The 24,465-nt window shown below is 66.8% G+C and overlaps 2 protein-coding genes across 4 annotated transcripts; both read left to right on the top strand.

Moving 5' to 3' along the window:
- The first annotated feature begins 259 nt into the window (after positions 1-259).
- Positions 260-16,573, top strand: ARHGAP27 (Rho GTPase activating protein 27). Of its 3 annotated transcripts, none has more exons than XM_054224673.1 (17): positions 260-480; positions 728-1,446; positions 5,954-6,172; positions 6,288-6,383; positions 8,218-8,433; positions 9,415-9,525; positions 9,628-9,695; positions 9,816-9,903; positions 12,330-12,434; positions 12,881-12,979; positions 13,064-13,154; positions 13,331-13,453; positions 14,324-14,422; positions 14,737-14,814; positions 14,973-15,107; positions 15,738-15,843; positions 15,948-16,573. In XM_054224673.1, the coding sequence occupies exons 2-17, from the start codon at positions 748-750 to the stop codon at positions 16,123-16,125; spliced, it is 2,511 nt and encodes an 836-aa protein (XP_054080648.1). In that variant the 5' UTR covers positions 260-480; positions 728-747; the 3' UTR covers positions 16,126-16,573. The 3 variants fall into 3 exon arrangements, with proteins under 3 accessions (XP_054080648.1, XP_054080647.1, XP_054080649.1); XM_054224672.1 differs by having other exon boundaries at positions 13,328-13,453; XM_054224674.1 differs by lacking the exons at positions 260-480; positions 728-1,446 and adding an exon at positions 3,234-3,315 and having other exon boundaries at positions 13,328-13,453.
- Positions 16,574-18,289: 1,716 nt separating this feature from the next.
- TMEM98 (transmembrane protein 98) lies at positions 18,290-23,648 on the top strand. Its single transcript, XM_054224803.1, has 4 exons — positions 18,290-18,389; positions 22,653-22,859; positions 23,127-23,258; positions 23,537-23,648. The coding sequence occupies exons 2-4, from the start codon at positions 22,729-22,731 to the stop codon at positions 23,646-23,648; spliced, it is 375 nt and encodes a 124-aa protein (XP_054080778.1). The 5' UTR covers positions 18,290-18,389; positions 22,653-22,728.
- Positions 23,649-24,465: the final 817 nt, after the last annotated feature.

Raw genomic sequence — 24,465 nt, 5'->3', positions numbered from 1 at the left:
CGGGAGGGTTTGGGGGTGCAGCCACCAACACGGGGACCCCAACGGGACTCCCGGGGAGACGGGAAGGGACAAAAGCCAGGGCAGCTCCCGGGACACCCCGCTCTGTGGGGGTCCCATCCCCCTGCCCGGGGAGGCCGTGCCGGATCCGGCGGCGGCGCAGATCCCGGCTGAGCCGCGGGGCAGGGCCCTTCCTGCGGCAGGAACCTCCCGAGGAGCCGTTTCCTCGCCCAGCGGGTCCCCTCCGCCATCGTCCCTTCCCTCCCACCCGGAGGGGAGGAAACGGGCCGGGTCCCCGCCGCCCCTTTCCCCCCCGGCCTGGCGGGGGACGGGCACCCAACGTCGTCGGCGCAGAGCCCGGCCCCGTCCTTCGGCGAGGCGCTGGCAGGAAACCGGGGCGAGTCGAGACCAGCCCGGCGCGGGCACGAGCGGGACCTGCCGCGCGCCCCACCGCCCCCGCCTGCACCCCGACGCCGGCCCCAGGTGAGATCTGGGCACACGGGGTGGAGGGGGGCTTTGGGGGCTTGGGGATGCGGGGCTCGGTGGCTTCGGGGGGTTTGGCGAGACGGTGGCGGTGACCCTTGTTGGGGTGGGTTGGGGTGGGTCGGGGAGCGCCCGCATGGGCTTGGGGCTCGATGGGGACCCCCAAACTCGGCTCCCCCCGGGGTCCCCGCGCGCCCCGAGGGGTTGGGAACCGCCATCAGCCCCTTCCCCGTCCCGTCTGCCGCAGGCGGAGGCGCCGGGGAGGCCATGGAGGCGGCGGTGCCGGCGGAGGAGGCGTTGGTGCTGGTGGAGTACGGCTTCGAGTACCGAGCCAAGGACGGGACCTTGGTCTCCATCAAGCCCAACGAGCGCTACGTCCTGCTGAAACGGACCAACCACCACTGGTGGCACGTCAAGAGGAGCGGGGACGCCCGGCCCTTCTACATCCCTGCCCAGTACGTGAAGGAGCTGCCCCCCATCGCCTCCCCGGCCCCTCTCGACCCCCCGCCGCTGCCGCCGCCGCCGCCACCGGGGCACGCCGGGACGCAGCCGGCCACACTCGTCCCCCAGCAGCCACCAGCCTACGAGTATCGCTTCGTCGGTGCCGCCGCGACGGAGGAGCCGGCCGGAGGATGCTCCGTGCCCCGGAGGGACTTGGTGGCCCAGAGGGACTCGGTGACCAGGAGGGAGTCGGTGCCCCAGAGGGACTCGCTGCCAGCTCTCAGCTCTTTCCGGGTGCCCCCCAGGCTGACCCCCCACCCCGCCGAGCCCGTGCGCCCCTCGCACTCCCTGGATGACCTGGCACGGGTGACGCCGGCGCCACGCAACGCCAGCGCCGTGGGGTGGCGCGGAGACCCCCCCGGACACCCTCGCCCGCTTGGCAAGAGCCGCTCCGAGACTCTCTACGGCCCCGGCAAGGACAGGGACGTGGCCAGGAGGTGGCCGGGATCCGGCCATGAGGCTCAGGTACGGTGACATCCCCAGTGCCGTCCCCAAAGGCAGCGCTGGGGGGACAGGGGCTGGGGGGTGAGGGGGGGGGGGAGGCAGGACGCTGCCGTCCCTCGACTGATTCCACGTCCCGTGTCTCCCCCCGCGGCACAACCCCACGTCCCCCGGCACAGGGTGGGTGGCCCCCAGGGGCTTCCTGCCACCGCTGGGACCCCCTGTGTCCCCCCCACCGAGCTGGGGGCAGCCTGTGGGCCACCCCCCCCCCTGCCCCCAGACAGGTTTGCCAGTAATTACGGTCTTGGGGGGAGGGGGGGTGAGCGACCCCCCCACTGAGCACCCACTCCAAGCACCTTCCCAGCTCGGTCCCCCCACCCCCGTACCGTGCCTCAGTTTCCCCACCCTCATGGCCGTCCCTGGGCTCTCCCAGCGCCCCCCCCCCCCAGCAGCGTCCCACGGGGTGCAGGACCCAGCGGTGCCTGCGGTCCCGGAGAGGCACGGGGCAGGGGGGGGGTCTTGGTGCCACCCAGGGTCCCTCGGGGGGGGGGGTCCTGTGCCCCATCCCGGCGGCGTCCCCGGGACGGGAGGAGGCAGAAAGGGGTTAACAGGGCGGCGCGGGGGCTCCTCCCTGCGGGGCGGGTGTCTCACCTGGGTGCAGCACCCGGAGGTGGGTGCTGGCAGCACCCCGAGGGCGGGCACCCCCCCACCCCAAAAACCCGCGCTCGCCCCACGCCAGTAAGTAGCGAAGGGGCCCTTCCCAACCCCCCCACCCCGGGGCTTCCCCGCTGCACCCCTCTTATGGGGGGCACCCAAGGGTGGGGGGGTTCCGCCCCCCGCCTGCCACCCACACCGGCTGGGGCCCAGCGGGGCGAGAGGACGATGGCAGAGAGGGGGGGGGTCCTGTGTCCTTGTGTGTGTGTCCCCCACCCCGCCCCCACCACCTTCCTTGGGGGTGACCCCAGGCACCCGCAGCACCCCCAGCCCCGGTGTCCCCCACTTCGAAGGTGGCTGTGTCACCCCGGGGGGGGGGACGTTGGCAGAGGAAAGGGAGCGTTGTGGCGGGGGGGGGGAGGGGGGGCTGAGGTTTACACCCCTTTTTACCATTTTACACCCCGTTTTACACCCTGTGACCTTGGCCGTGCTGGATTACTCGCCCCTACCCCCCCCGGTGCTCTTTACCCCCCCAAAGCCACCCCCAGCGTTGTCCCCATCCCGCTGCCATGGCCGGAACCTTCCCCTTCCCCTGCCCCGGCCCAACGGGTGCCACCAAACCCAACCGCCGTTGGCAGCGCCGGGGTGGCGGCGGCGGCGGCTTCGGCACGGCCGCCATGTGCTCCCAGCGCCCCGGCTGCAGGGACGCGGCCACCCCGGGGTCGGGGTGACACGTTCCCCCGCCCTGGTTTGTCCCCGTCCCCCCCCCCGGTTCCTCCCCGGCATCGCAGCACGATGGCGGATGGGGCCAAGATACAAATTCTGGGGGGGGTCATTTTTCCACACACGCACACACACATCCCCCTGCCGCCATCCCCACCACGGCGGCGTCGCCCCCGGTGCGATTCCCGGCTGGGTGGGCCTCGGCTTTGCCGGGTGGCGGGTGGCGGGTGACAAGGTGACAACAACCCCCAAAAAAAGCCAATTCCGCCCCCGGGGGCCAAACGCCGTCGGAGGCGGCTCTTCCGCTCCCCGAACCCCAGCAGGAAGCGCGGCCGACGCGGGGCCCGGCACAGGGCGCCATCGGCGTCGCCGGGGCCTCTCGGTGTCCCCCCCCACCCCGCCCCACGGCTGTCACCCGCACATCCCCCCCCGCAGCCCCCCAGGATGGGCGAGCGGGTGGCGGGGGCCCTGCAGCGCTCCCGCAGCCGGGTGTCGCGGCTGCTGCACCTGGGGAAGGTAGGCAGCACCCATGGGTGCACCCGGACAAGGGGGGTGGGGGGAGTGATTTGGGGTCACCCCCCCCACCACCACCCCCAAGTTCCCTCCCGGATTCCCCCCGGGGTGTTCACGCCGCGGAGGTGGCACCGGGCGGGTGACAAACGGCCGTCCCAAAGCGTCGAGGGGCACCCAGTCCCCCCGCTGGGGTTGGGGGGAGACATCCCCGGGGCAGCCCCCGTGGGAGGGAGGAAGGTGCTGGGGGGGGCGTCCCCGTGCCGGGCGTCCCCCATCGTCACCCTTTGTCCCCCCAGAGGATGGTGGCCTCCTGCACTGGGTTTCCGGCCCCGCTCGCCATGGCCGGGGGGGTCACGGGGTGGCGGGGGGGAGGGTGATGGGGTCCACTGTCCCCCCTCCGCTCCGGGGTGTCCTCAAGGACACGCCACCTGCCGTGTCCCCCCCCCCACCCCAGGGTGACGGGAAGGGCCGGGGCTGGGAAACTTTGTCCCCGCGGGCGTCGATGGAGGCCCAGGGGCTGTAAAGCTGCGGAGATCAAAGGGTGACAGGAGGGTGGTGACACCCGCCCGTCGCCACCGCCCCCCCCCAGGGGACGTGTCCCCCACCCCGAGCAGCCCCACCGAGGGGGGGCCAGCCAGGGAGACGTCTTGGGGGTGCTCGGGGCCTGATTTTGGGAGGTGGGGATGGGGCTGTCGGTCTCGGCAGCCGGCGGGGTGCGGGTGCTGGGGCTGGGGGCGCCGGTGAGGTGGGTGCCGGAGGTGTCCCAGGGCGCTGGCCGTGTGGCTGCTGCTGCTGATGGGGGTGTTGGTGTTGGGGGTGCTGATTTTGGGGGTGCTGGTGTTGGGGGTGTTGACGATGGGGGTGTTGATGTTGGGGGTGCTGATGATGGGGTTGTTGATGACGCGGGTGCTGGTGTTGCGGGTGCTGGTGTTGGGGGTGCTGATGATGGGCATGTTGATGATGGGGGTGTTGATGTTGGGGGTGCTGGTGTTGGGGGTATTGATGATGTGGGTGCTGATGTTTGGGGTGGTGGTGTTGGGGGTGCTGATGATGCGGGTGCTGATGATGGGCGTGTTGATGATGGGGGTGTTGATGATGGGGGTGTTGATGATGCGGGTGCTGGTGTTGGGGGTGTTGGTGTTGGGGGTGTTGATGATGGGCATGCTGATGATGGGGGTGTTGATGTTGGGGGTGCTGGTGTTGGGGGTATTGATGATGTGGGTGCTGATGATGGGCGTGTTGATGATGGGGATGTTGATGATGCGGGTGCTGATGTTTGGGGTGGTGGTGTTGGGGGTGCTGATGATGCGGGTGCTGATGATGCGGGTGCTGGTGTTGGGAGTGCTGGTGTTGGGGGTGTTGGTGTTGGGGGTGCAGATGATGGACGTGTTGATGATGCGGGTGCTGATGTTGGGGGTGCTGGTGTTGGGGGTGCCGGTGCGCGGGTGCAGGCGGTGTGGGTGTGGGTGCCAGTGCTGGGGGGTGCCCACGCCAGTGACGTGGGTGCAGGGGCCGGGGGTGCGGGTGACGGGCCGTGTTGGGGCTGCAGATGTTGGCGCGGACCTTGGGGGCGTCAACGGTTTGGGTGCCGACGGCGGGGGTGCAGATGTGGGGGCTGACGGTGTGGGTACGAGTTCTGGGGTGCTGGTGCCGACGATATGGGTGAGGAAGGTACGGGTGCAAGGGGTGCTGATGCCGATGATGTGGGTGCCGATGATGTGGGTGCCAATGATGTGGGTGCAAGTTCCGGGGTGCTGATGCCGATGATGTGGGTGAGGAAGGTACGGGTGCAAGGGGTGCTGATGCCGATGATGTGGGTGCCAATGATGTGGGTGCAAGTTCTGGGGTGCTGATGCCGATGATGTGGGTGCCCATGATGCAGGTGGGAGCTCTGGGGTGCTGATGCCGATGATGTGGGTGAGGAAGATATGGGTGCAAGGGGTGCTGATGCCGATGATGTGGGTGCCGATGATGCGGGTGCAAGTTCTGGGGTGCTGATGCCGATGATGTGGGTGAGGAAGATATGGGTGCAAGGGGTGCTGATGCCGACGATGTGGGTGCCGATGATGTGGGTGCCGATGATGCGGGTGCAAGTTCCGGGGTGCTGATGCCGATGATGTGGGTGAGGAAGGTACGGGTGCAAGGGGTGCTGATGCCAATGATGTGGGTGCCCATGATGCGGGTGGGAGCTCTGGGGTGCTGATGCCAATGCCCCCCGTGCAGCGGGTGACGTGGGTACCAGCGATGCGGGTGCTGGCGCTGCGGATGCCCACGATGCCCCAAGCCCAAACCCTCCCCACGTGCTCAGGCCGGACCCCCATCCCCTGCCAGCTCCCTGCCCTGCTGCGGGTGCTGCGGGTGCTGCGGGTGCTGCGGGTGCTGCGGGCGCCCTCCTCCACCACCCGGCCATCTGCGTCCCGTCGCTCGCAGCTCCTTCCCCGTGCAAGGGGGTGTCTCGGGGAGAGGGACACCCCAGCAGGTGGGGCAGGACAGGACCCATCTCCTCGTCCCCCTCACCCAGCCCGGGTACCGCGGTGGGGACACCCCAGGATCGACGTCCCCAGCATCCCCACCCCATGGCCACCCATCACCAACCGCAGCACCCGAGTCACCCGCCTGTGTCCCCCGCCCCCCACTCCAGGTGCGCAAGGAGCCGGAGGAGCCGCCCACCCCCATCTACCTCAACATCCAGGAGCTGCAGGAAGAAGCCGCAGCCGCCGGCTCGGCCCCGGAGGAAACCGGCAGCTCTGTGTCGGACTGGGAAACCCACACGGATACGGACAGTGGACGTTTGTTTTATTATAACCCGGTGACGGGCGAGACCACGTGGGATTGTCCCTTTGGGCAGGCAGAAGATGGAGTGAGTCCCGTCGCCTCTCCCGCCTCCTCGCTCGCCCACAGCCCGGACTTTTCCGAGTGGGAACAGTACACGGACGAAGCCAGCGGACAGGCTTTTTTCTATAATTCGGTAACAGGTGAGACGTCGTGGGACCCCCCCCCATGCAGGAGACAGAAGGAGCTCCCAGGATATGTACCCTGGGGTGACGCGGTACGGGCCCATGGAGCAGAGGGTGAGCACCCAGCAAGGCGTGGGGATGATGGGAATGGAGATGGAGATGGAAATGGGGATGGAGATAGAGATGGGGATGGAGATAGAGATGGGGATGGGGATGGAGATGGAGATAGAGATGGGGATGGGGATGGAGGTGGAGATGGGGATGGAGATGGAGATGGAGATGGAGATGGGGATGGGGATGGAGATAGATGGAGATGGAGATGGAGATAGGGATGAGGATGGAGATGGAGATGAGATGGAGATGGAGATGGAGATGGAGATGGAGATGGAGATGAGATGGAGGTGGAGATGAGATGGAGATGGAGATGGAGATAGATGGAGATGGAGATAGGGATGAGGATGGAGATGGAAATAGATGGGGATGGAGATGGAGATGAGATGGAGATGGAGATGGAGATGGAGATGGAGATGGAGATGGAGATAGATGGAGATGGAGATAGGGATGAGGATGGAGATGGAAATAGATGGAGATGGAGATGGAGATGGAGATGGAGATGGAGATAGGGATGAGGATGGAGATGGAAATAGATGGAGAAGCAGATAGGGATGGGGATGGAGATGGAGATGAGATGGAGATGGAGATAGATATGGAGACAGGATGAGCATGGAGATGGAGATGGAGATAGGGATGGGGATGAGGATAGGGATAGGGATAGAAATAGAGATGGAGATGAAATGGAGATAGGGATGGGGATAGAAATGGAGATGGAGACGGAGATGGAGACAGAGATGGAGGTGGAGATGGAGATGGAGACCGAGACAGAGAAAGAGACAGAGACAGAGATAGAAATGGACATAGGCAAGGAAATGGAGATGGGGATGGAGTTGGGGATGGAGACAGAGATGGAGATGGAGATACAGGTGGAAACGGAGACCAAGTTGGAGATGGAGATGGGGATGGACACAGGGATGGGGATGGAGATGGAGATGAGCAACCCTGAGGAGAAGGACTTGGGGGTGCTGGTGGGTGAGAAGCTCAACACGCCCCGGCAACGTGCGCTGGCAGCCCAGAAACCCCCCGCAGCCTGGGCTGTATCCCCAGCAGCGTGGGCAGCAGGGCGAGGGGGGGATTCTGCCCCTCTGCTCCCCTCGGGGGAGACCCCCCTGCAGCGCTGCCTCCAGCTCTGGGGCACCAACAGCAGAAGGACACGGAGGTGTTGGAGCGGGGCCAGAGGAGGCCCCGGAGATGCTGGGAGGGCTGGAGCCCCTCTGCTGTGGGGACAGGCTGAGAGAGCTGGGGGGGTTCAGCCTGGGGAAGAGAAGGCTCCGCGGAGACCTTGGAGCCCCTTCCAGTCCCTAAAGGGGCTCCAGGAAAGCTGGGGAGGGACTCTGGAGCAGGGAGGGGAGCCATGGGACGAGGGGGAAGGGTTTTAAACTGGAAGAGGGGAGATTGAGATGAGATCTAAGGAAGAAATGTTTCCCTCTGAGGGTGGTGAGCCCCTGGCCCAGGTTGCCCAGAGAAGCTGTGGCTGCCCCATCCCTGGAGGGGTTCAAGGCCAGGTTGGACGGGGCTTGGAGCAACCTGGGCTGGTGGGAGGTGTCCCTGCCCAGGGCAGGGGGTGGCCCTGGGTGGGCTTTAAGGTCCCTTCCAACCCAAAACATTCTGTGATTCTATGGAGATGGAGATGGTGATGATGGCGATGATGGAGATGGAGATGGAGATGGTGGAGATGGAGATGGAGATGGTGGAGATGATGGAGATGATGGAGATGGAGATGGAGATGGAGATGGAGATGGCACTGGGGCAGCCCCCACCTGGGCTGGCCATGGCTTGGGGATGCGGATGCTCTTGATGGGGCACAAGTTCTTGACCTGGTTCTTCTCTACAGCCCCCCACTCCGGAAACGGACTATCCCGACCTGTCTCCAGATGAGCTGGAGGGTTATCCCGAGGAGGACTACTCGCCCGTGGGCTCCTACGAGCAAGGGGCTGCTTTCTGTCTGTCCCCCAGGCGCCCCGAGGAGCTGGGCTCACCCCCGGCATGGTACGGGCACGGCCACACCGAGGGAGCCCTGCTCAGCCCCGAGAACTTCACCTCCGACACGGTACGGGGACGGGATGGGGATGGGGACAGGGGTGGGAATAGGGACAGGGATGAGGATGGGGACAGGGGTGGAAACAGGGACAGGGATGAGGATGGGAATGGGGACAGGGATGGGAATAGGGACAGGGATTAGGATGGGGATGGGGACAGGGACAGGGATGAGGATGAGGATGGGGACAGGGATGGGAATACGGACAGGGATGAGGATGGGGATGGGGACGGGGAGAGGGATGAGGATGAGGATGGGGACAGGGGTGGGAATATGGACAGGGATGAGGATGGGGATGGGGACGGGGAGAGGGATGAGGATGAGGATGGGGACAGGGATGGGAATACGGACAGGGATGAGGATGGGGATGGGGACAGGGGTGGGAATAGGGACGGGGATGAGGATGGGGATGGGAATAGGGACAGGGGTGGGGACGGGGATGAGGATGGGGACAAGGATGGGGACAGGGGTGGGAATAGGGACAGGGATGGTGATGGGGATGGGGCTGGGGATGAGGATGAGGATGGGGATGGGGATGAGGATGGGAATAGGGACAGGGATGGGGATGAGGACAGGGGTGGGGATGAGGACAGGGATGGGGATGGGGATGGGGTCAGGGGTGGGAATAGGGACAGGGATGGGGACAGAGATGAGATGTGAACAGGGACAGGGAAGGGGATGGGGGTGGGGATGGGGATGTGTGTGGGGATAGGGATGAGGATGATGACGGGGACAGGGATGGGGATGAGGACGGGGATGTAGATGGAGATAGGGACAGGGATGGCGACAGAGACGGGATATGAACAGGGACAGGGAAGGGGATGGGGACAGGGACAGGGACAAAGATGGTGACAGGGGTGTCTGCCAGGGGATGAGCACCCTCACAGGGCCACAAATGCGGAGGGCAGGGCCTCCAGGGTGCAGGGGGCACGAAACCCACCACCCTCCGGCACGGACACCTCGGGCATCACCCGCTCCCTCCTCCCCTCCCAGGTGCCGGCCGGTGGCCACCACCACCGGGCCAGCAGCAGCTCCAGCCAGGACAGCGGGCACTTTGCCTGGCACGGCACCGTGTCACCGGCGCTGGGGCTCAAGGAGGAGAAGGTGAGCACCCATCTGCCCTTCCCCAACCCGGCACCAGGGAGGGCAGGGGGCAAACCTGAAAACCCCCCCGCCCCCACCAACCTTCCACCCTTCGCCTTCCAGTTTAAAAGCCTCGAAAAAGCCGGAGTGCTCAACCGGACCAAGATGGTGGACAGAGGGAAGCGGCTCCGGTAAGTGTGTCCCGCTGTCCCCCGCCACCGGAGGAGGGACCCACGGGGAAGCGAAGGGGACAGGAGCTGTGCTGTCCCCCGGCGTGACACCCCCCCCCCCCGCCCCGCTCTGCTCCCCAGGAAGAACTGGAGCTCCTCCTGGACGGTGCTGGAGGGGGGGATCCTCACCTTCTTCAAGGACTCCAAGCACTCGGCTGCCGGAGCCTTGGTAAGAGCCCAAACGGCCTCGGTGCGGCCAGCACCCATGGGATGGGGCCAGCACCCATGATATGGGACCAGCACCCATGGGACGGGGCCACCACCCACAGGATGGGGCCAGCACCCATGGGACGGGGCCACCACCCACGGGATGGGGCCAGCACCCGTGATATGGGACCAGCACCCATGATATGGGACCAGCACCCATGGGACGGGGCCACCACCCACGGGATGGGGCCAGCACCCATGATATGGGACCAGCACCCATGGGACGGGGCCACCACCCACGGGATGGGGCCAGCACCCATGATATGGGACCAGCACCCATGGGACGGGGCCACCACCCACGGGATGGGGTCAGCACCCGTGATATGGGACCAGCACCCATGGGACGGGGCCACCACCCACGGGATGGGGTCAGCACCCATGATATGGGACCAGCACCCATGGGACGGGGCCACCACCCACGGGATGGGGTCAGCACCCATGATATGGGACCAGCACCCATGGGACGGGGCCACCACCCACGGGATGGGGTCAGCACCCGTGATATGGGACCAGCACCCGTGATATGAGACCAGCACCCATGGGACACAGCCAGCACCTGTAGGATGGGGCCAGCAGTTGTAGGATGGGGCCAGCACCCACGGGATGGGTCTAACACCCGTGAAATAGGGCAAGCACCCACAGGATGGGGCTAGCACCCATGAGACAGGGCCAGCAAGTGCCAGATGGGGTCATCACCCCTGAGATGGGGCCAGCACCCATGGGAGAGGGCTTGTAGCCATGGGACGGAGCCAGCACCCATGGGATGGGGCCAGCACCCATGGGATGAATCCACCACCCATGAGATGGGGCCAGCACCCATGGGAGAGGGCTTGTAGCCATGAGATGGAGCCAGCATCCACATGATGGTGTTGGCACCCGTGGGATGAGGCCAGTACTTGTAGGATGGGGCCAGCAGTTGTAGGACGGGGCCAGCAGTTGTAGGACGGGGCCAGCACCTGTGGTATGGGGCTAGCACCTGTGGTATGGGGCTAGCACCCGCGAAATGGGGCTAGCACCCGCAGGACAGGTCCAGCACCCACAGGATGGGGGCTAGCACCTGTGGAATGGGGCCAGCAAGTGCCGGATGGGGTCAGCACCCATGAGATGGGGCCAGCACCCATGGGATGGGGATAACACCCATGAGATGGGGCCAGCACCCATGGGATGGGGATAACACCCATGAAATGGGGCCAGCACCCACAGGATGGGGCTAGCACCCGTGAGACAGGGCCAGCAAGTGCAAGATGGGGCCAGAACCCATGGAATAGGGTCATCACCCACAGGACAAGGCCAGCACCCGTGAGTCAGGGCCAGCACCCACAGGATGGGGCCAGCACCCATGGGAGAGGGCTCGTACCCATGGGACAGAGCCAGCACCCACGGGAAGAGGCCGGCATCCACGGAACAGAGCCAGGAGCCATGGGACGGGGTCAGAACCCATGAGATGGGGCCAGCACCCGTGAGATGGGGCCAGCACCCGTGAGACGGGGCCAGCACCCCACAGGAGAGGGCTTGCACCCATGGGACGGAGCCAGCATCCACGTGACGGTGTCAGCACCCGCGGGATGGGGCCGGCACCCATGGGAAGGAGCCAGGAGCCACATGATGGGGCCAGCACCTGCAGGATGAGGCCAGCACCCACAGGCCAGCCCCAGCCCCCCCCCCGGCACCCAGCTTCCCCCCCCAGCTCCAGCACCCGCCGCCCGGATGCAGAAGCTGCCGTGGGTCTTGCAACACCCTGCGGTGACGGCGGCAGGGGAAGGAGAGGGGGCGGACCCACACCCCGGGGTTGGGGGGGGGGACACGACACACACGGTGGTGGCCCCACCGCTGGGACGTGGGTGCAGGGCTCTGTCCGGGGGCGGGGGGCCCCTTCTGGAAAACGGGGATGGAGAGGGGATAGAGGGAGCGTGGCCAGAGCACCCCAAAACCCATGGCGTGGGGAGACTGGGGGGGGGGGGTCTGATGTTCTTCCCCTGTGGGAACCCCAAGGGACAGTCCCCTCCCCGGGGACAGCCACCCGGCCGCCCTTTCCCCATGGAACGCTGCCCCTGCGCCGCGCCGTCACCAAGAGGGACCCCCAAAGCTGAAGACCCCCCCGGGGTCCCCGGGCAGGGCCGGGGATGTCCCACGGGGTGTTGGTGGCTGTAGGGCTCAGCTGTCCCCGAGCTGGTGGCCACGACACCCACCCCACGGCGGCAGCACCGTGTCCTGGTCCCGCAGAGACACCATGGGAGGGGACAGAGATGTCCCGCAGGGGACATTTGCCACTCCTGCCTGTCTGGAGGAGGAAAGCCCGCAGCCCCCCAGCTCAGAGCAGGACCCCGGTGTCCCTGTCCCCTCCGGGTGGGTGCCAGCGGTGCCACCCTCGTCCCCTTGCTCCCGCAGCGGCACCCCAGCACCCTGACCACCCCCGAGCACACGGTGGAGCTCCGTGGGGCCACCCTTGCCTGGGCCGGCAAGGACAAGTCCAGCAAGAAGCATGTCCTGGAGGTGAGCCCGGTGACAGCTCGGGGGGTGGGGGGGACATCGGCCACTCGTCAGGGTCCACAGGTGGCAATGCCAGCACCTACCCGGTTCATCCCACCAGCCGCGGAGGGGATGTGCTGGGGTCGGTGGTGGTGGGGACGATGGGGGTCATCCCGGGGCTGGGAGCAAAGGGGACACGCTGCGCTGCTGGCCACTGTCCCTTCCCTATGGGACAAGTCACCAAGGGACATCCCCCCTCCCAGAGGGGTTTTTCCTCTTGGGCTTCGCATGGAGAGAAGGTTTCCAGCCGCCCTGGCTCGCCGGCAAACAGCAATACTTGGGGGCATCTGTGTCATGAGTTGGGCCCTGTTCTCAGCCACAACCTGACCCCCAAAGCCGGGCGGTTGTGGCCACTCCGTGGGCAGCCCGGTGGCCCTGCCCCTGACCGCTGCCCCCCCCGGCTCCCGCAGCTGAAGACGCGGGAGGGCTCCGAGTTCCTCATCCAGCACGACTCGGAGCAGATCATCGCCGCCTGGCAGAAGGCGATCGCCGACAGCATCGGCAGGCTGGTGAGCAGGCGCCCGCCGTCCCCCCCCGCCCCCCTGCCACCCTGGGGACGGGCACGGGGGGGTCTCACGCTGCCCCTTCCCTAGGCCACTGACCTCCCCGGCGAGGAGGACGCCGAGAGCGGGGCTGAATTCGGCTCCCGGGAGAAGCTGGGGGGCAGCGAGGAGAAGAGGGCAGGTGAGCTCGGGCATGCCGGCACGGCGACCGGCACTGGGGTGGCACCGGCAAAACCACCCACCGGGCAAGGGGGTGGCCACCCTGTGGTGTCCCCAGCACCCCATGGTGGTGGGACATGCCAGGAGCACCCCGGTCCCTTGGGACCGTGGTGACATGTGCCCTGTCCCCACCAGCAGCCGGGCAGGCGATGGGCAGTGCCGGCGGCGAGAGCGACTCCAGCAAAGTCCGGAACAAGCTCCGCAAGTTCCTGCAGAGGCGGCCGACGCTGCAGTCCCTGCGCGAGCGGGGCTACATCAAGGGTGGGTGCCAAGGAGGGGGCTACATCAAGGGTGGGTTTCCCATGGTGGGGCTACATCAAGGGTGGGCGCCAAGGAGGGGGCTACATCAAGGGTGGGTTCCCCATGGTGGGGCTACATCAAGGGTGGGTTCCCCATGGTGGGGTTACATCAAGGGTGGGTGCTGGGATGGGGCTACATCAAGGATGGGTTCCCTGGGATGGGGCTATATCAAGGGTGGGTGCTGGGATGGGGTTACATCAAGGGTAGGTGCTCAGGGTGGGGCTACATCAAGGATGGGTTCCCTGGGATGGGGCTACGTCAAGGGTGGGTGCTGGCATGGGGCTACATTAGGGTTGGTGCTGAGGATAGGGCTACACCAAAGGCAGGTTCCTCGTGGTGGGACTACATCAAGGGTGGGTGCTGGGATGGGGCTACATCAAGGGTGAGTTCCTCGTGGTGGGACCTTCAGGGGTGGGTGCTCAGAGTGGGGCTACATCAAGGATGGGTTCTCCGGGATGGGGCTACGTCGAGGGTGGGTGCTGGGATGGGGCTACATCAAGGGTGGGTCCTGAGATGGGACTGCATCAAGGAAGGGTTCTCCAGCATGGGGCTGCATCAAGGATGGGTGCTGAGGATGGGGCTCTGCCCCCTTGGGGTGTCCCCAAGCTGGAAGGTGGGTGGGGACAGCTGGGAATGGAGCTGGGACAGAAGGTTGGGGGACCAAGCCCTACCCTGAACCCAACACCACGGTGACGGGTTTGAGCATGTCCCATCACCTCCGGCCACCCTTTATGGGGAGGGGCCCTCCTGCCATGTCCCCAGCCCTATCCCCCACCCCGGACCTGCCACGGTGTCCCCCAGCCATGCTCAAGTCCCCGTTGGTTCTTCCAGATCAGATTTTCGGCTGCTCCCTGCAAGCGTTGTGCGAGCGGGAGCGGGGGACGGTGCCGCGCTTCGTCCTGCAGTGCATCCAGACCGTGGAGAGGAGAGGTACCACCCGGGGAAGGGGGACAACCTGAGGGACACCGGGATGGGGACAGCTCTGGGGAAAGCTTAAATGTGATGGTTGGGTTTTCCCTGGAATCCCGGTGCTGGCTGCTGCGGGCACCAGCGTGGCCGTACCGGTCATTGTCACCACGTGCCACCAGGCTGCGGGCATCTCCCAGGGGACAGCCGGGACACGTTGGGAAACCGGAGCTCCACCGTGGTGGCTGGTATCACATCCCGGGGCAGGTCGTGGTTAACCAGGAGCTTCCCCCCCCCCGCCCTCCCCCCCCACCCCCATCTCCATTGTCCTCTGCCAGGTCTGGACATCGATGGGCTGTACCGGGTCAGCGGCAACCTGGCCACCATCCAGAAACTGCGCTACAAAGTGGAGCACGGTAAGGTCACCGGTGGTGACAAATGGGACATAACCCCCACCACCACCACCACCAAGGGCAGGGTGACAGGGATCCGGCTGGGGAGGGAGGGAGGGACGGGGACCCTCGCCCGTCCCCGAGGCTCTGGGACCCACCTGAGGTGCTGCCCGGCCCCGCAGACGAGCACCTGGACCTGGATGACGGGCGCTGGGAGGACATCCACGTTGTCACCGGGGCGCTGAAGCTCTTCTTCAGGGAGCTGCCGGAGCCGCTCGTCCCCTTCGGCCACTTCGACAAGTTCATCGCTGCCATCAGTGAGGCCTGGGGACAGGGATGGGGATGGGATGGGATGGGAATGGGATGGGATGGGCACAGGGATGGGGATGGGATGGGAATGGGATGGGATGGGCACAGGGATGGGGATGGGATGGTGGCAGGATGGGGATGGGGATGGAATAGGATAGGATGGGATGGGATGGGGATGGGATGGTGGCAGGATGGGGATGGGGACAGGGATGAGATGGGATGGGGATGGGATGGGCATAGGGATGGGGATGGGATGGGGATGGGATGGTGGCAGGGTGGGGTTTGGGATGGGATGGGGAATGGCAATGGGATGGGCACAGGGATTGGGATGGGGGGGTGGCAATGGGATGGGCACAGGGATGGGATGGGTTGGGATGGAAGAATGGCAGGATGGGATGGGATGGGATGGGATGGGATGGTGGCAGGATGGGAATGGGGATGGGATGGGTATGGGTTGGGATGGGGATGGCAATGGGATGGACATGGGGATGGGGTGGGATGGGCATAGGGATGGGATGGGGATGGGGATGGGATGGGATGAGGCGGGCACAGGGATGGGGATGGGATGGGAATGGGATAGGGATGGATGTTCCAGCTTCTGGCGCCGGCATCCCATCATGTCTTCCCTCCCCTTACAGAGATGCAGGACCCGACCAGGCGGGGCCGGTGCATCCGTGACCTGGTGTTCTCCCTCCCTCCCGCCCACCACGACACCATGAAGGTCCTTTTCCGCCACCTCTCCAGGTGACACCTGCCTCAGTCCCCCCCAAACCCAACCCGCTGGCAGGAAAGGGGACAACGCCTGGGGTTGGGGACGTGCCGGCTGACACCGTCCCTCGTCCCCGCAGGGTGATCGAGTACAAGGAGGAGAACCGCATGTCGGTGCAGAGCATCGCCATCGTCTTCGGCCCCACGCTGCTGCGGCCGGCGAGCGAGGAGGGCAACATGGCCATGCACATGGTCTTCCAGAACCAGGTGGTGGAGCACATCCTCAACCAGTACGGCTACATCTTCCCCGATGGCTAAAAACCCCTCGGGGACACGCGCAGGGACAAGCCCAGCACCGGGGACATGAAGGAGCAGCATCTCAGGGGAAGGACTCGGCCGCGTGTCACCTCGGACCATGGGTGGTGGCAACGGCGGGTTCCATGAAAGGCGGCGCGGTGGCCCGGCTCGCTCGGGACGCGGCTCGAGGGCTGGCTGCCGGAGCTGGGGACATCCCGAGCACCCCATCCTCCGCTGCCACCCGCTCCCGCCGGGGAGGTTGAACCCCAGGGGGTGCGTGGGGTTTGGGGGGGGCGGGACACGATGGAGCCCCACGGTCCCCGGCGGGGCCAGCGGCAGAGGTGACGGCCGGGCAGTGCCCGCGGGGACGGTGCCACCGGCGGGGCCGGCAGGGAGAAGCCGGGCTGTGCCATGGCCGGAGCCGGCGTCCGGCACGAGCCGCCGTATTCCTGAATAAAGAGCCCGTTCAGCCGCGAGGACGAGGCGTCGGTGGCACATCATGGGGACATCGCCAGGGACACCATCAGTACAGCAGGGGCTCCGTGCCCCTTGGCTCCTGGTGGCCCTCGGGGACAAGATGTGCCCCCCCCCGAGGAGGAGGGGACGGCAGCGTCCCCAGAGGGGTGAGACTGCAGGCCACCACGGTGACCGTGTGCCCTGGGCTTTGGGACACCTTTCCCGGCTGGCACCGCCACCCCCATGTCACTGCAGGTGTCACCGCGGGTGTCACCACAGACAGCAGGGTTGGGTGCTGAGAGTGGCGGGGGGGGGGAGCAGGTGGCAGTGGGACGTGAGCCCCCGTCACCCAGAGTCACCCCTCTGGGGTGGGGACACTTTGGGTCACGATGGAGACAATTTGGGACACAGGTGGGACAGTCACGGGGCGCAAAAGGGACAGTGAGGGACACAACTGAAAGGCTTGGGGACATAACGGGGATGCTGACGGGCATGGCAGGGACGGGAGGATGCTTTGGGACGTGGTGACGATGCTTTGGGATACAAGGAGGGCAGGTCACCATGGGACAGGGGTTTGGGACAGGGTGGGGGTGGCTGGGATGTAGAGGGGACAACTTTGGGATGCAGGGGGGACACTTTGGGACACAAGGGGACCAAAGGGTCATGACAGAGACCCTTTGGGATGCAGGGGGGACACTTGGGGACACAACAAGGGCACTTTGGGGTGCGGTGGGGACACTTTGGGATGTAATGGGGACACTTTGGGACACAAAGGGTCATGATGGAGACCCTTTGGGATGCAGGGGGGACACTTTGGGGCACAAGGGGACACTTTAGGGCGCAAGGGGGTGCAGCAGGGGTACTTTGGGACACGAAGGGATACGACAGGGGGGACACTTTGGGCTGCAGAGGGGACATTTTGGGACACAAAGGATGCTTCGGGGCTGCGATGGTGACAGTTTGGGACACGAGGGGACACTTTGGGGCACAAGGGGACACTTTAGGGCACAAGGGGTACTTTGGGACATGAGGGGACACCACGGGGACACTTTGGGCTGCAGCGAGGACATCTTGGGACACAAAGGGATGCTTCGGGGCTGCGATGGTGACAGTTTGGGACACGAGGGGACACTTTGGGGCACAAGGGGACACTTTAGGGCACAAGGGGTACTTTGGGACATGAGGGGACACCACGGGGACACTTTGGGCTGCAGCGAGGACATCTTGGGACACAAAGGGATGCTTCGGGGCTGCGATGGTGACAGTTTGGGACACGAGGGGACATGACGGGGACACTTTAGGGCGCGAGGGGGTGCAGCAGGGGTACTTTGGGACAGGAGGGGACACCACGGGGACACTTTGGGCTGCAGCGGGGACATTTGGGGCACAAAGGGATGCTTCGGGGCTGCGGGCGGTGACATTTTGGGACACGAGGGGACACTTGAGGGCACAAAGGGACACGTTGGGGCGCGAGGGGGTGCAGCAGGGGTCCTTTGGGACAGGAGAGGACAGGACGGAGACGCTTTGGGCCGCAGCGGGGGACATTTTGGGGCACAAAGGGGACACTTTGGGCCACACCGGGATGCTTCAGGGGCGCAGCGGAGGCACTTCGGGCCACTTCGGGCCACTTCGGGCCACTGACCCCCCCCCCGCCCCGGGGAGGAGGCGGCGGGGCGGGGCGGGGCGGGGCGGGGCGGGGGCCGGGCCGGGGGCCGGGCCGGGGCAGGGTGTGGGGGGGGCAGAGCCCGGGCAGAGCCCCCGCTGCCGGCCCCGCTCCGCGCCCCCTCCCCGGCTCCATCTTGTGCTCGGCCGGCGCCGAGCGGCTCCAGGTGCGGGGCGGGGGGGGTGGGGGATGGATCGGGGGCGGGGGGGGGCAGGGACCCGACGGGAGCCGGGTTGGCGGGGGGGGGGACGACAGCGACCCCCCCCTCCTGGGACCCCCGGCGTCATTCCCCCCCCCCTCCCGGGGCCGTGCGGGACCCCCACAACCATTCCCCCCCCCCTCCCCTCAGCCCCTTGGGACCCCCCTGGAACGCCCCCCCCCCCCCCCCCAGCCCTACGGGCCCCCCCTGGGCTCTGTAGGGGACTCCTTGGACCGATGCCCCCCCCCTAGAGTCATGCAGGACCCCCCCCAGAGAGACACACACCCCCCGTCCCTTCTTGGGACCCCCCCCGAGGGCCATGCGGGACCCCCAACACTCCCGTGTCGTCGTCGTCGTCCCCCCCCCCCCGCAACCGGGGCTGTGCAGGAAGGACCGGGGGCCCCGTCGAACCACCAGTAGCGACCCCCCCACCCCCGCCCCGAGCCTCATAGGGACCCGCCCCCAGGAGCAAACACCCCCCCCCCGACCCTCAGAGGGACCCCACGGAATCTCCCCCCCCCCACCCCCAGCAAGAAAACACCCCCCAGACCTTCACAGGGCCCCCACGGACCCCCCACAGCAGCGAACCCCACCCCCCCCCCACCCCCCGGATCCTCACAGAGACCCCTCCAGACCCCCCCGCGGCAACAACTCCCCGCCCAGAGCTTCACAGGGACCCCCCAATCCCCCCCCCGGCAGCAGCAAAGCCCCCCCCAGAACCCCTCACCGGGCCCCCCAGACCCCCCCAGCAGCAACCTCCCCCCCAGAGCTTCACAGGGCCCCCATGGACACCCCCCCCCGCAGCAGCAAAACACACCCCAGACCCTCAAAGGCTCCCCCAGGGCCCCCCCCGGCAGCAACCCCCTCCTCCAGACCCTCACAGAGCCCCCACAGAGCCCACCCCAGCAACACCGGCCCCCCCCCCAGATCCTCACAGGGACCCCCCAGACCCCCCCAACAGCAACAACTCCCCCCTCGAGAACCTCCCAGGGCCCCCCCCAGACCCCTCCCCAGCAGCAAAGCCCCCCCAGACTCTCACAGGCCCCCCCCAGACTCCCCCCCAGCAACAACTCCCCCCCCAAGATCCTCACAGGGACCACCCAGCCCCCCCCCAACAGCAACAACTCCCCACCCCCCCGCGAGAGCCTCCAGGGCCCCCACGGAACCCCCCCGCAGCAGCAAAACACCACCTAGACCCTACCAGGGCCCCCCCAGACCCCTCCCCAGCAACAAAGCCCCCTCCAGACTCTCACAGGGCCCCCCCAGACCCCCACCAGCAACAACTCCCCACCCTGGAGCCTCACAGGGACCCCCCCAGACCCCCCCAACAGCAACAACTCCCCCCTCGAGAGCTTCACAGGGCCCCCATGGAACCCCCCCACAGCAGCAAAACACCCCCTAGACCCTCCCAGGGACCCCCCTCAGACCCCTCCCTAGCAACAGCTCCCCCCCCACACCCTCACAGGGCCCACCCAGACCCCCCCCCAGAAGCGACCCCCCTCTCTCAGGGCCCCCCCAGACACCAGCCCCCCACACACACTACTTCCCCATGCTGCCAATGACCCCCCCCCCGCCATCGCTTGGCGCTGCACAGGTGGGATCCGACCCCAACCCAACCGTCAGCAGGGACCCCCCCCACGGGGCCGGGGGGAAGGGACACCCCCCCCCCTCGCCAAGAGGCAGGAGCTGGCGACCCCCCCCGGGGCTGTCACACACACAGACACACACCCCCCCCCCCAGGACCAGGCACCAAGGGGTTACGGCGCAGAACCGGCTTTGGTGGCCAAAATCCCTCTTAAGGCATTAATCGCAGTGGGAAAGGGATGGGGGGGGGGGGCAGACAGGGCCACCATGTGTGTCCCCCCCCTCCGCTGTCCCCAGCCTTTGGGGGGGGGGGGGGCGGGGGCAAGCGCGAATTTAAGCCAAATCACTAAACCTGGCTTAAAATTCAGTGGGATTTAGGGGGAAAAGAAAAGGTGGTGGTGGGGGATGCGCTGGGGGGGCTGGAGGGGTTGGGTGGGGGCACCTCTGGCACTCCCCCCCCCCCCCCCTCCGTGGTGGTTGGGGGGGGGGGGGGGCAGGCATTAGTCAGGGTGTAAAGGTCGGGAGCCGGCGGCGTTCGCACGCCCGGTGTGCGGAAGTGACAGCGTCCCCGTGTCCCCGGCCCTGGCGGTGGCAGCAGGTAGGGGGGGGGGCAGGGCTGGGTGCCCCCCACCCCGGCAGCACTGGGGGGGGGGGGGGTGGTGTCGTGTGTGAGTGTGTGTGTGAGTGTGTGTCCCCCAGCCCAGGGTGGGCACCCGCTGTCTGTCCCGTGCGGTGGCATTGGCGGCGGAGGCGATGGGGGGGGTCCCAGCCGGCTCGGCCCCCCGGGCTGGTGGCCCCTGGGCCTGGCATGGCCACGTGTCTGGGGGGGGATGGGGGCTCGGGGCACTACTGGGACGGTGCTGGGGGTCCCCAGAGGGACCAGGCTCTGGGGGTCCCTACAGCCCTATAGACACCAGGTTCTGGGGGTCCTATAGAGAGCAGCTCTGGGGGTCCCTATAGCCCATAGGGACTGGCTCTGGGGGTCCCTACAGCCCCATAGACACCGAGCTCTGAGGGTCCCCATAGGGATCAGGCTCTGGGGTCCTACAGAGAGTGGCTGTGGGGATCCCTATAGCCCATAGGGACTGGGCTCTGAGGGTCCCCACAGCCCCCCCATAGGGACCAGGCTCTGGGGGTCCCTGCAGCTCGATAGGGATCAGGTTCTGGGGGTCCCCATAGGGACCAGGCTCTGGGGGTCCTATAGAGAGCAGCTCTGGGGGTCCCTATAGCCCCATAGAGACTGGCTCTGGGGGGGTCCCTACAGCCCCATAGACACTGAGCTCTGAGGGTCCCCATAGGGATCAGGCTCTGGGGTCCTATAGAGAGTGGCTGTGGGGGTCCCTATAGCCCCATAGGGACCAGGCTCTGGGGGTCCACATGGCCCTATAGACACCAGGCTCTGGGGGTCCCTGTAGCCCATAGGCCAGGCTCAGGGAGTCCCATTAGGGACTGGGCTCTGGGGGTCCCATAGGGACCAGGGTCTTGGGGTCCTATAGAGAGTGGCTCTGGGGGTCCCCATAGCCCCATAGGTACCAGGCTCTGGGGGTCCCATAGGGACTGGGGTCTGTGGGTCCCTACAGCCCCATAGAGGTCAGGCTCCGAGGGTGCCCGGAGCCCCACAGGGACTGGGCTCTGGGGGTCCCCATGGCTCTACAGGGACAGGGCTCTGGGGGTCCCAGCAGGGACCCGGCTCTGGGGGTTCCTATAGCCCCATAGGGACCAGGCTCTGGGGGTCTCCATGGCCCCATAGAGACTGGCTCTGGGGGTCCCCCTAGCCCATAGGGACCAGGGTCCAGAGGTCCCTGCAGCCCCATGGGGAGTGGCTTCTGGGGTCCCCATGGCCCTATGGGGCAGGGCTTCTGGAGTCCCCCTGCTGTCCCCCCCAGGTGACACTGCCTCTGGAGTCTGTCCCCCCAGTGTCGTTCCCCCCCCCGGTGTCCCCCCCCCCCCCCCAGGTGACGCTGCCTCTGGATTCCCCCAGTGTTGTCCCCCCCCAGTGTGTCCCCCCAGGTGACACCGCCTCTGGAGTCCCCCCCTGCTGTTCCCCCCCCCCCCAGGTGACACCACCTCTGGAGTCCCCCTGCTGTCCTCCCCCAGGTGACACCACCTCTGAAGTCCCCCCAGTGTCGTTCCCCCCCCCACGTGACACTGCCTCTGGATTCCCCCAGTGTCCCCCCTCCAGGTGGCACTGCCTCTGGAGTCCCCCCGGTGTCCCCCCAGGTGTCCCCCCCACTGTGTCATCGTCATCCTCCCCCCCCACAGTGTTCCCCCCAGGTGACACCACCTCTGGAGTCCCCCCCTGCTGTTCCCCCCCCCCCCCCAGGTGACACTGCCTCTGGAATCCCCCCAGTGCCCCCCCCCCCCCCCCCAGGTGACACCACCTCTGGAGTGCCCCCTGCTGTCCCCGTGCCCCCCCCAGGTGACACCGCCTCTGGAGTCCCCCCCTGCTGTTCCCCCCCCCCCCAAGGTGACACCACCTCTGGAGTGCCCCCCTGCTGTCCCCGTGCCCCCCCCCCCCAGGTGACACCGCCTCTGAAGTCCATCTGTGGGTGACACTGGGTCCTGGCCGGGCATTTTGGGGTCTGGCGGAGGGGGCAGAGCATCGGCGGGGTTCCTGACCCCTCCCTTGTCCCCTTGTCCCCGCAGAGCCCGCCGTGCCACGATGGCACCGGCCGCCTGAGCCCCCCCCCCCCCGCCCCCCCTCCGGCGGTGGGGACCAGCCATGGAGACCGTCGTCATCGTGGCCATCGGGGTGCTGGCCACCATCTTCCTGGCGTCCTTGGTGGCGCTGGTGGTGGTGTGCCGGCAGCGGTACTGCCACCCCAAGGACCTGCGGCACCACTATGACACCAAGTGAGTCACCCCCCCCCCCCCCCCCGGGGGTGGCAGCGTCCCCGTCCCCACCGGGCGAGGGGGGTGGGGGGCGCGGGGAGGGACCCCAAACGCCGTGGGCAATGGTGGGGACACGTCCACCATCATGAAGGGGACGGTGCTGGGGACGCATCCAGCATCAGCAGGGTACTGGGAAGAGCTGGGGCGGGGGGGGGGAAGTCCCAGGAGGTGGCCCGAGGAGGAGGACACCCCGCCCCCCAGGGATGTCCCCATTGTCCCCCCCAACAGACCCATCGTGGACCTGATGGGGAGCACGGAGCCGGCCTCGGAGCCCTCGGAGCTGGAGCTGGATGACGTGGTCATCACCAACCCCCACATCGAGGCCATCCTGGAGAACGAGGACTGGGTGGAGGACGCCTCGTAAGCCTGTGTCCCCCCCCCCCGGCAGTGTCCCCCGTGTCCCCCGCCATCGCCGCTGGGGACCCCCGCGCAGTGCCAACATCCCCCCCAGCGTGGGACGCAGGGGGCAGAGATGTGGGGGTCGCCAAGGCGTGGTGCCAAGAGGAGACGGTCCTCAATTGGGAATGTCCCCAAGGAGAGTGGGGGACACGGGGGGTGGGCAGGTGGGGGGGGGACGGGACGGGGGGGACAAGGACAGGAGGGTCCACCCGGGTTCACGCCCTCCTCCTTCTCCACAGGGGTCTGGTGTCCCACTGCATCGCTATCCTCAAGGTAAGGCACTGGTGGCACTGGTGGTACCAGTGGCGCTGGTGGTACTGGTGGTGCCGGTGGCAATGTTGGCACTGGTGACACTGGTGGCACTGGTGGTACCGGTTGCATTGGTGGCAATGTTGGCACTGGTGGCACTGGTGGTACCAGTGGCACTGGTGGCACTGGTGGTGCTGGTGGCAATGTTGGCACTGGTGGTACCGGTGCGCTGGTTGCATTGGTGGCAATGGTGGCACTGGTGGCGCTGGTTGCATTGGTGGCAATGGTGGCACTGGTGACACTGGTGACACTGGTGGCAATGGTGGCACTAGTTGCACTGGTGGTACTGGTTGCATTGGTACTGGTGGCAATGGTGGCAATGTTGGCGCTGGTGGTACTGGTGGCAATGGTGGCATTGGTGGTACTGGTGGCATGGGTGGTACCGGTGGCACTGGTGGTGCTGGTGGCAATGGTGGCATTGGTGGTACCGGTGCACTGGTTGCATTGGTGGCACTGGTGGTACCAGTGGTGCTGGTGGCAATGGTGGCACTGGAGGGACTGGTGGCAACGTTGACACTGGTGTTACCGGTGGCGCTGGTGGCAATGTTGGCACTGGTGGTACCAGTGGCACTAGTGGTGCCAATGGTGCTGGTGGCACTGGTGGTGCTGGTGGCAACGTTGACACTGGTGGTACTGGTGGTACTGGTGGCACTGGTGGTGCTGGTGGCAACGTTGACACTGGTGGTACCAGTGGCACTGGTTGCATTGGTGGCACTGGTGACACTGGTTGCATTGGTGGCACTGGTGTTACCGGTGGCGCTGGTGGCAATGTTGGCACTGGTGGTACTGGTGGCAATGGTGGCAATGTTGGCGCTGGTGGTACTGGTGGCACGGGTGGTACCAGTGGCACTGGTGGTAC

This window comes from Rissa tridactyla, chromosome 19 (assembly GCF_028500815.1).
Source record: "Rissa tridactyla isolate bRisTri1 chromosome 19, bRisTri1.patW.cur.20221130, whole genome shotgun sequence".
Taxonomy (NCBI): domain Eukaryota; kingdom Metazoa; phylum Chordata; class Aves; order Charadriiformes; family Laridae; genus Rissa; species Rissa tridactyla.
Note: the sequence above shows the minus strand (reverse complement) of the source record. Positions and strands in the feature narration are given on the sequence as shown.

What these genes read in the sequence shown, in the direction of transcription:
- ARHGAP27 (XM_054224672.1), top strand. Translation starts at nt 748, where the DNA reads ATGGAGGCGGCGGTGCCGGCGGAGGAGGCGTTGGTGCTGGTGGAGTAC. An exon ending in CCGACAGCATCGGCAGGCTG is followed by an intron (nt 12,980 to 13,063) that starts GTGAGCAGGCGC and finishes CCCCTTCCCTAG; the next exon opens with GCCACTGACCTCCCCGGCGA. An exon ending in CAGCGAGGAGAAGAGGGCAG is followed by an intron (nt 13,155 to 13,327) that starts GTGAGCTCGGGC and finishes TGTCCCCACCAG; the next exon opens with CAGCCGGGCAGGCGATGGGC.
- TMEM98 (XM_054224803.1), top strand. Translation starts at nt 22,729, where the DNA reads ATGGAGACCGTCGTCATCGTGGCCATCGGGGTGCTGGCCACCATCTTC. An exon ending in CGGCACCACTATGACACCAA is followed by an intron (nt 22,860 to 23,126) that starts GTGAGTCACCCC and finishes CCCCCCCAACAG; the next exon opens with ACCCATCGTGGACCTGATGG. An exon ending in GACTGGGTGGAGGACGCCTC is followed by an intron (nt 23,259 to 23,536) that starts GTAAGCCTGTGT and finishes CCTTCTCCACAG; the next exon opens with GGGTCTGGTGTCCCACTGCA.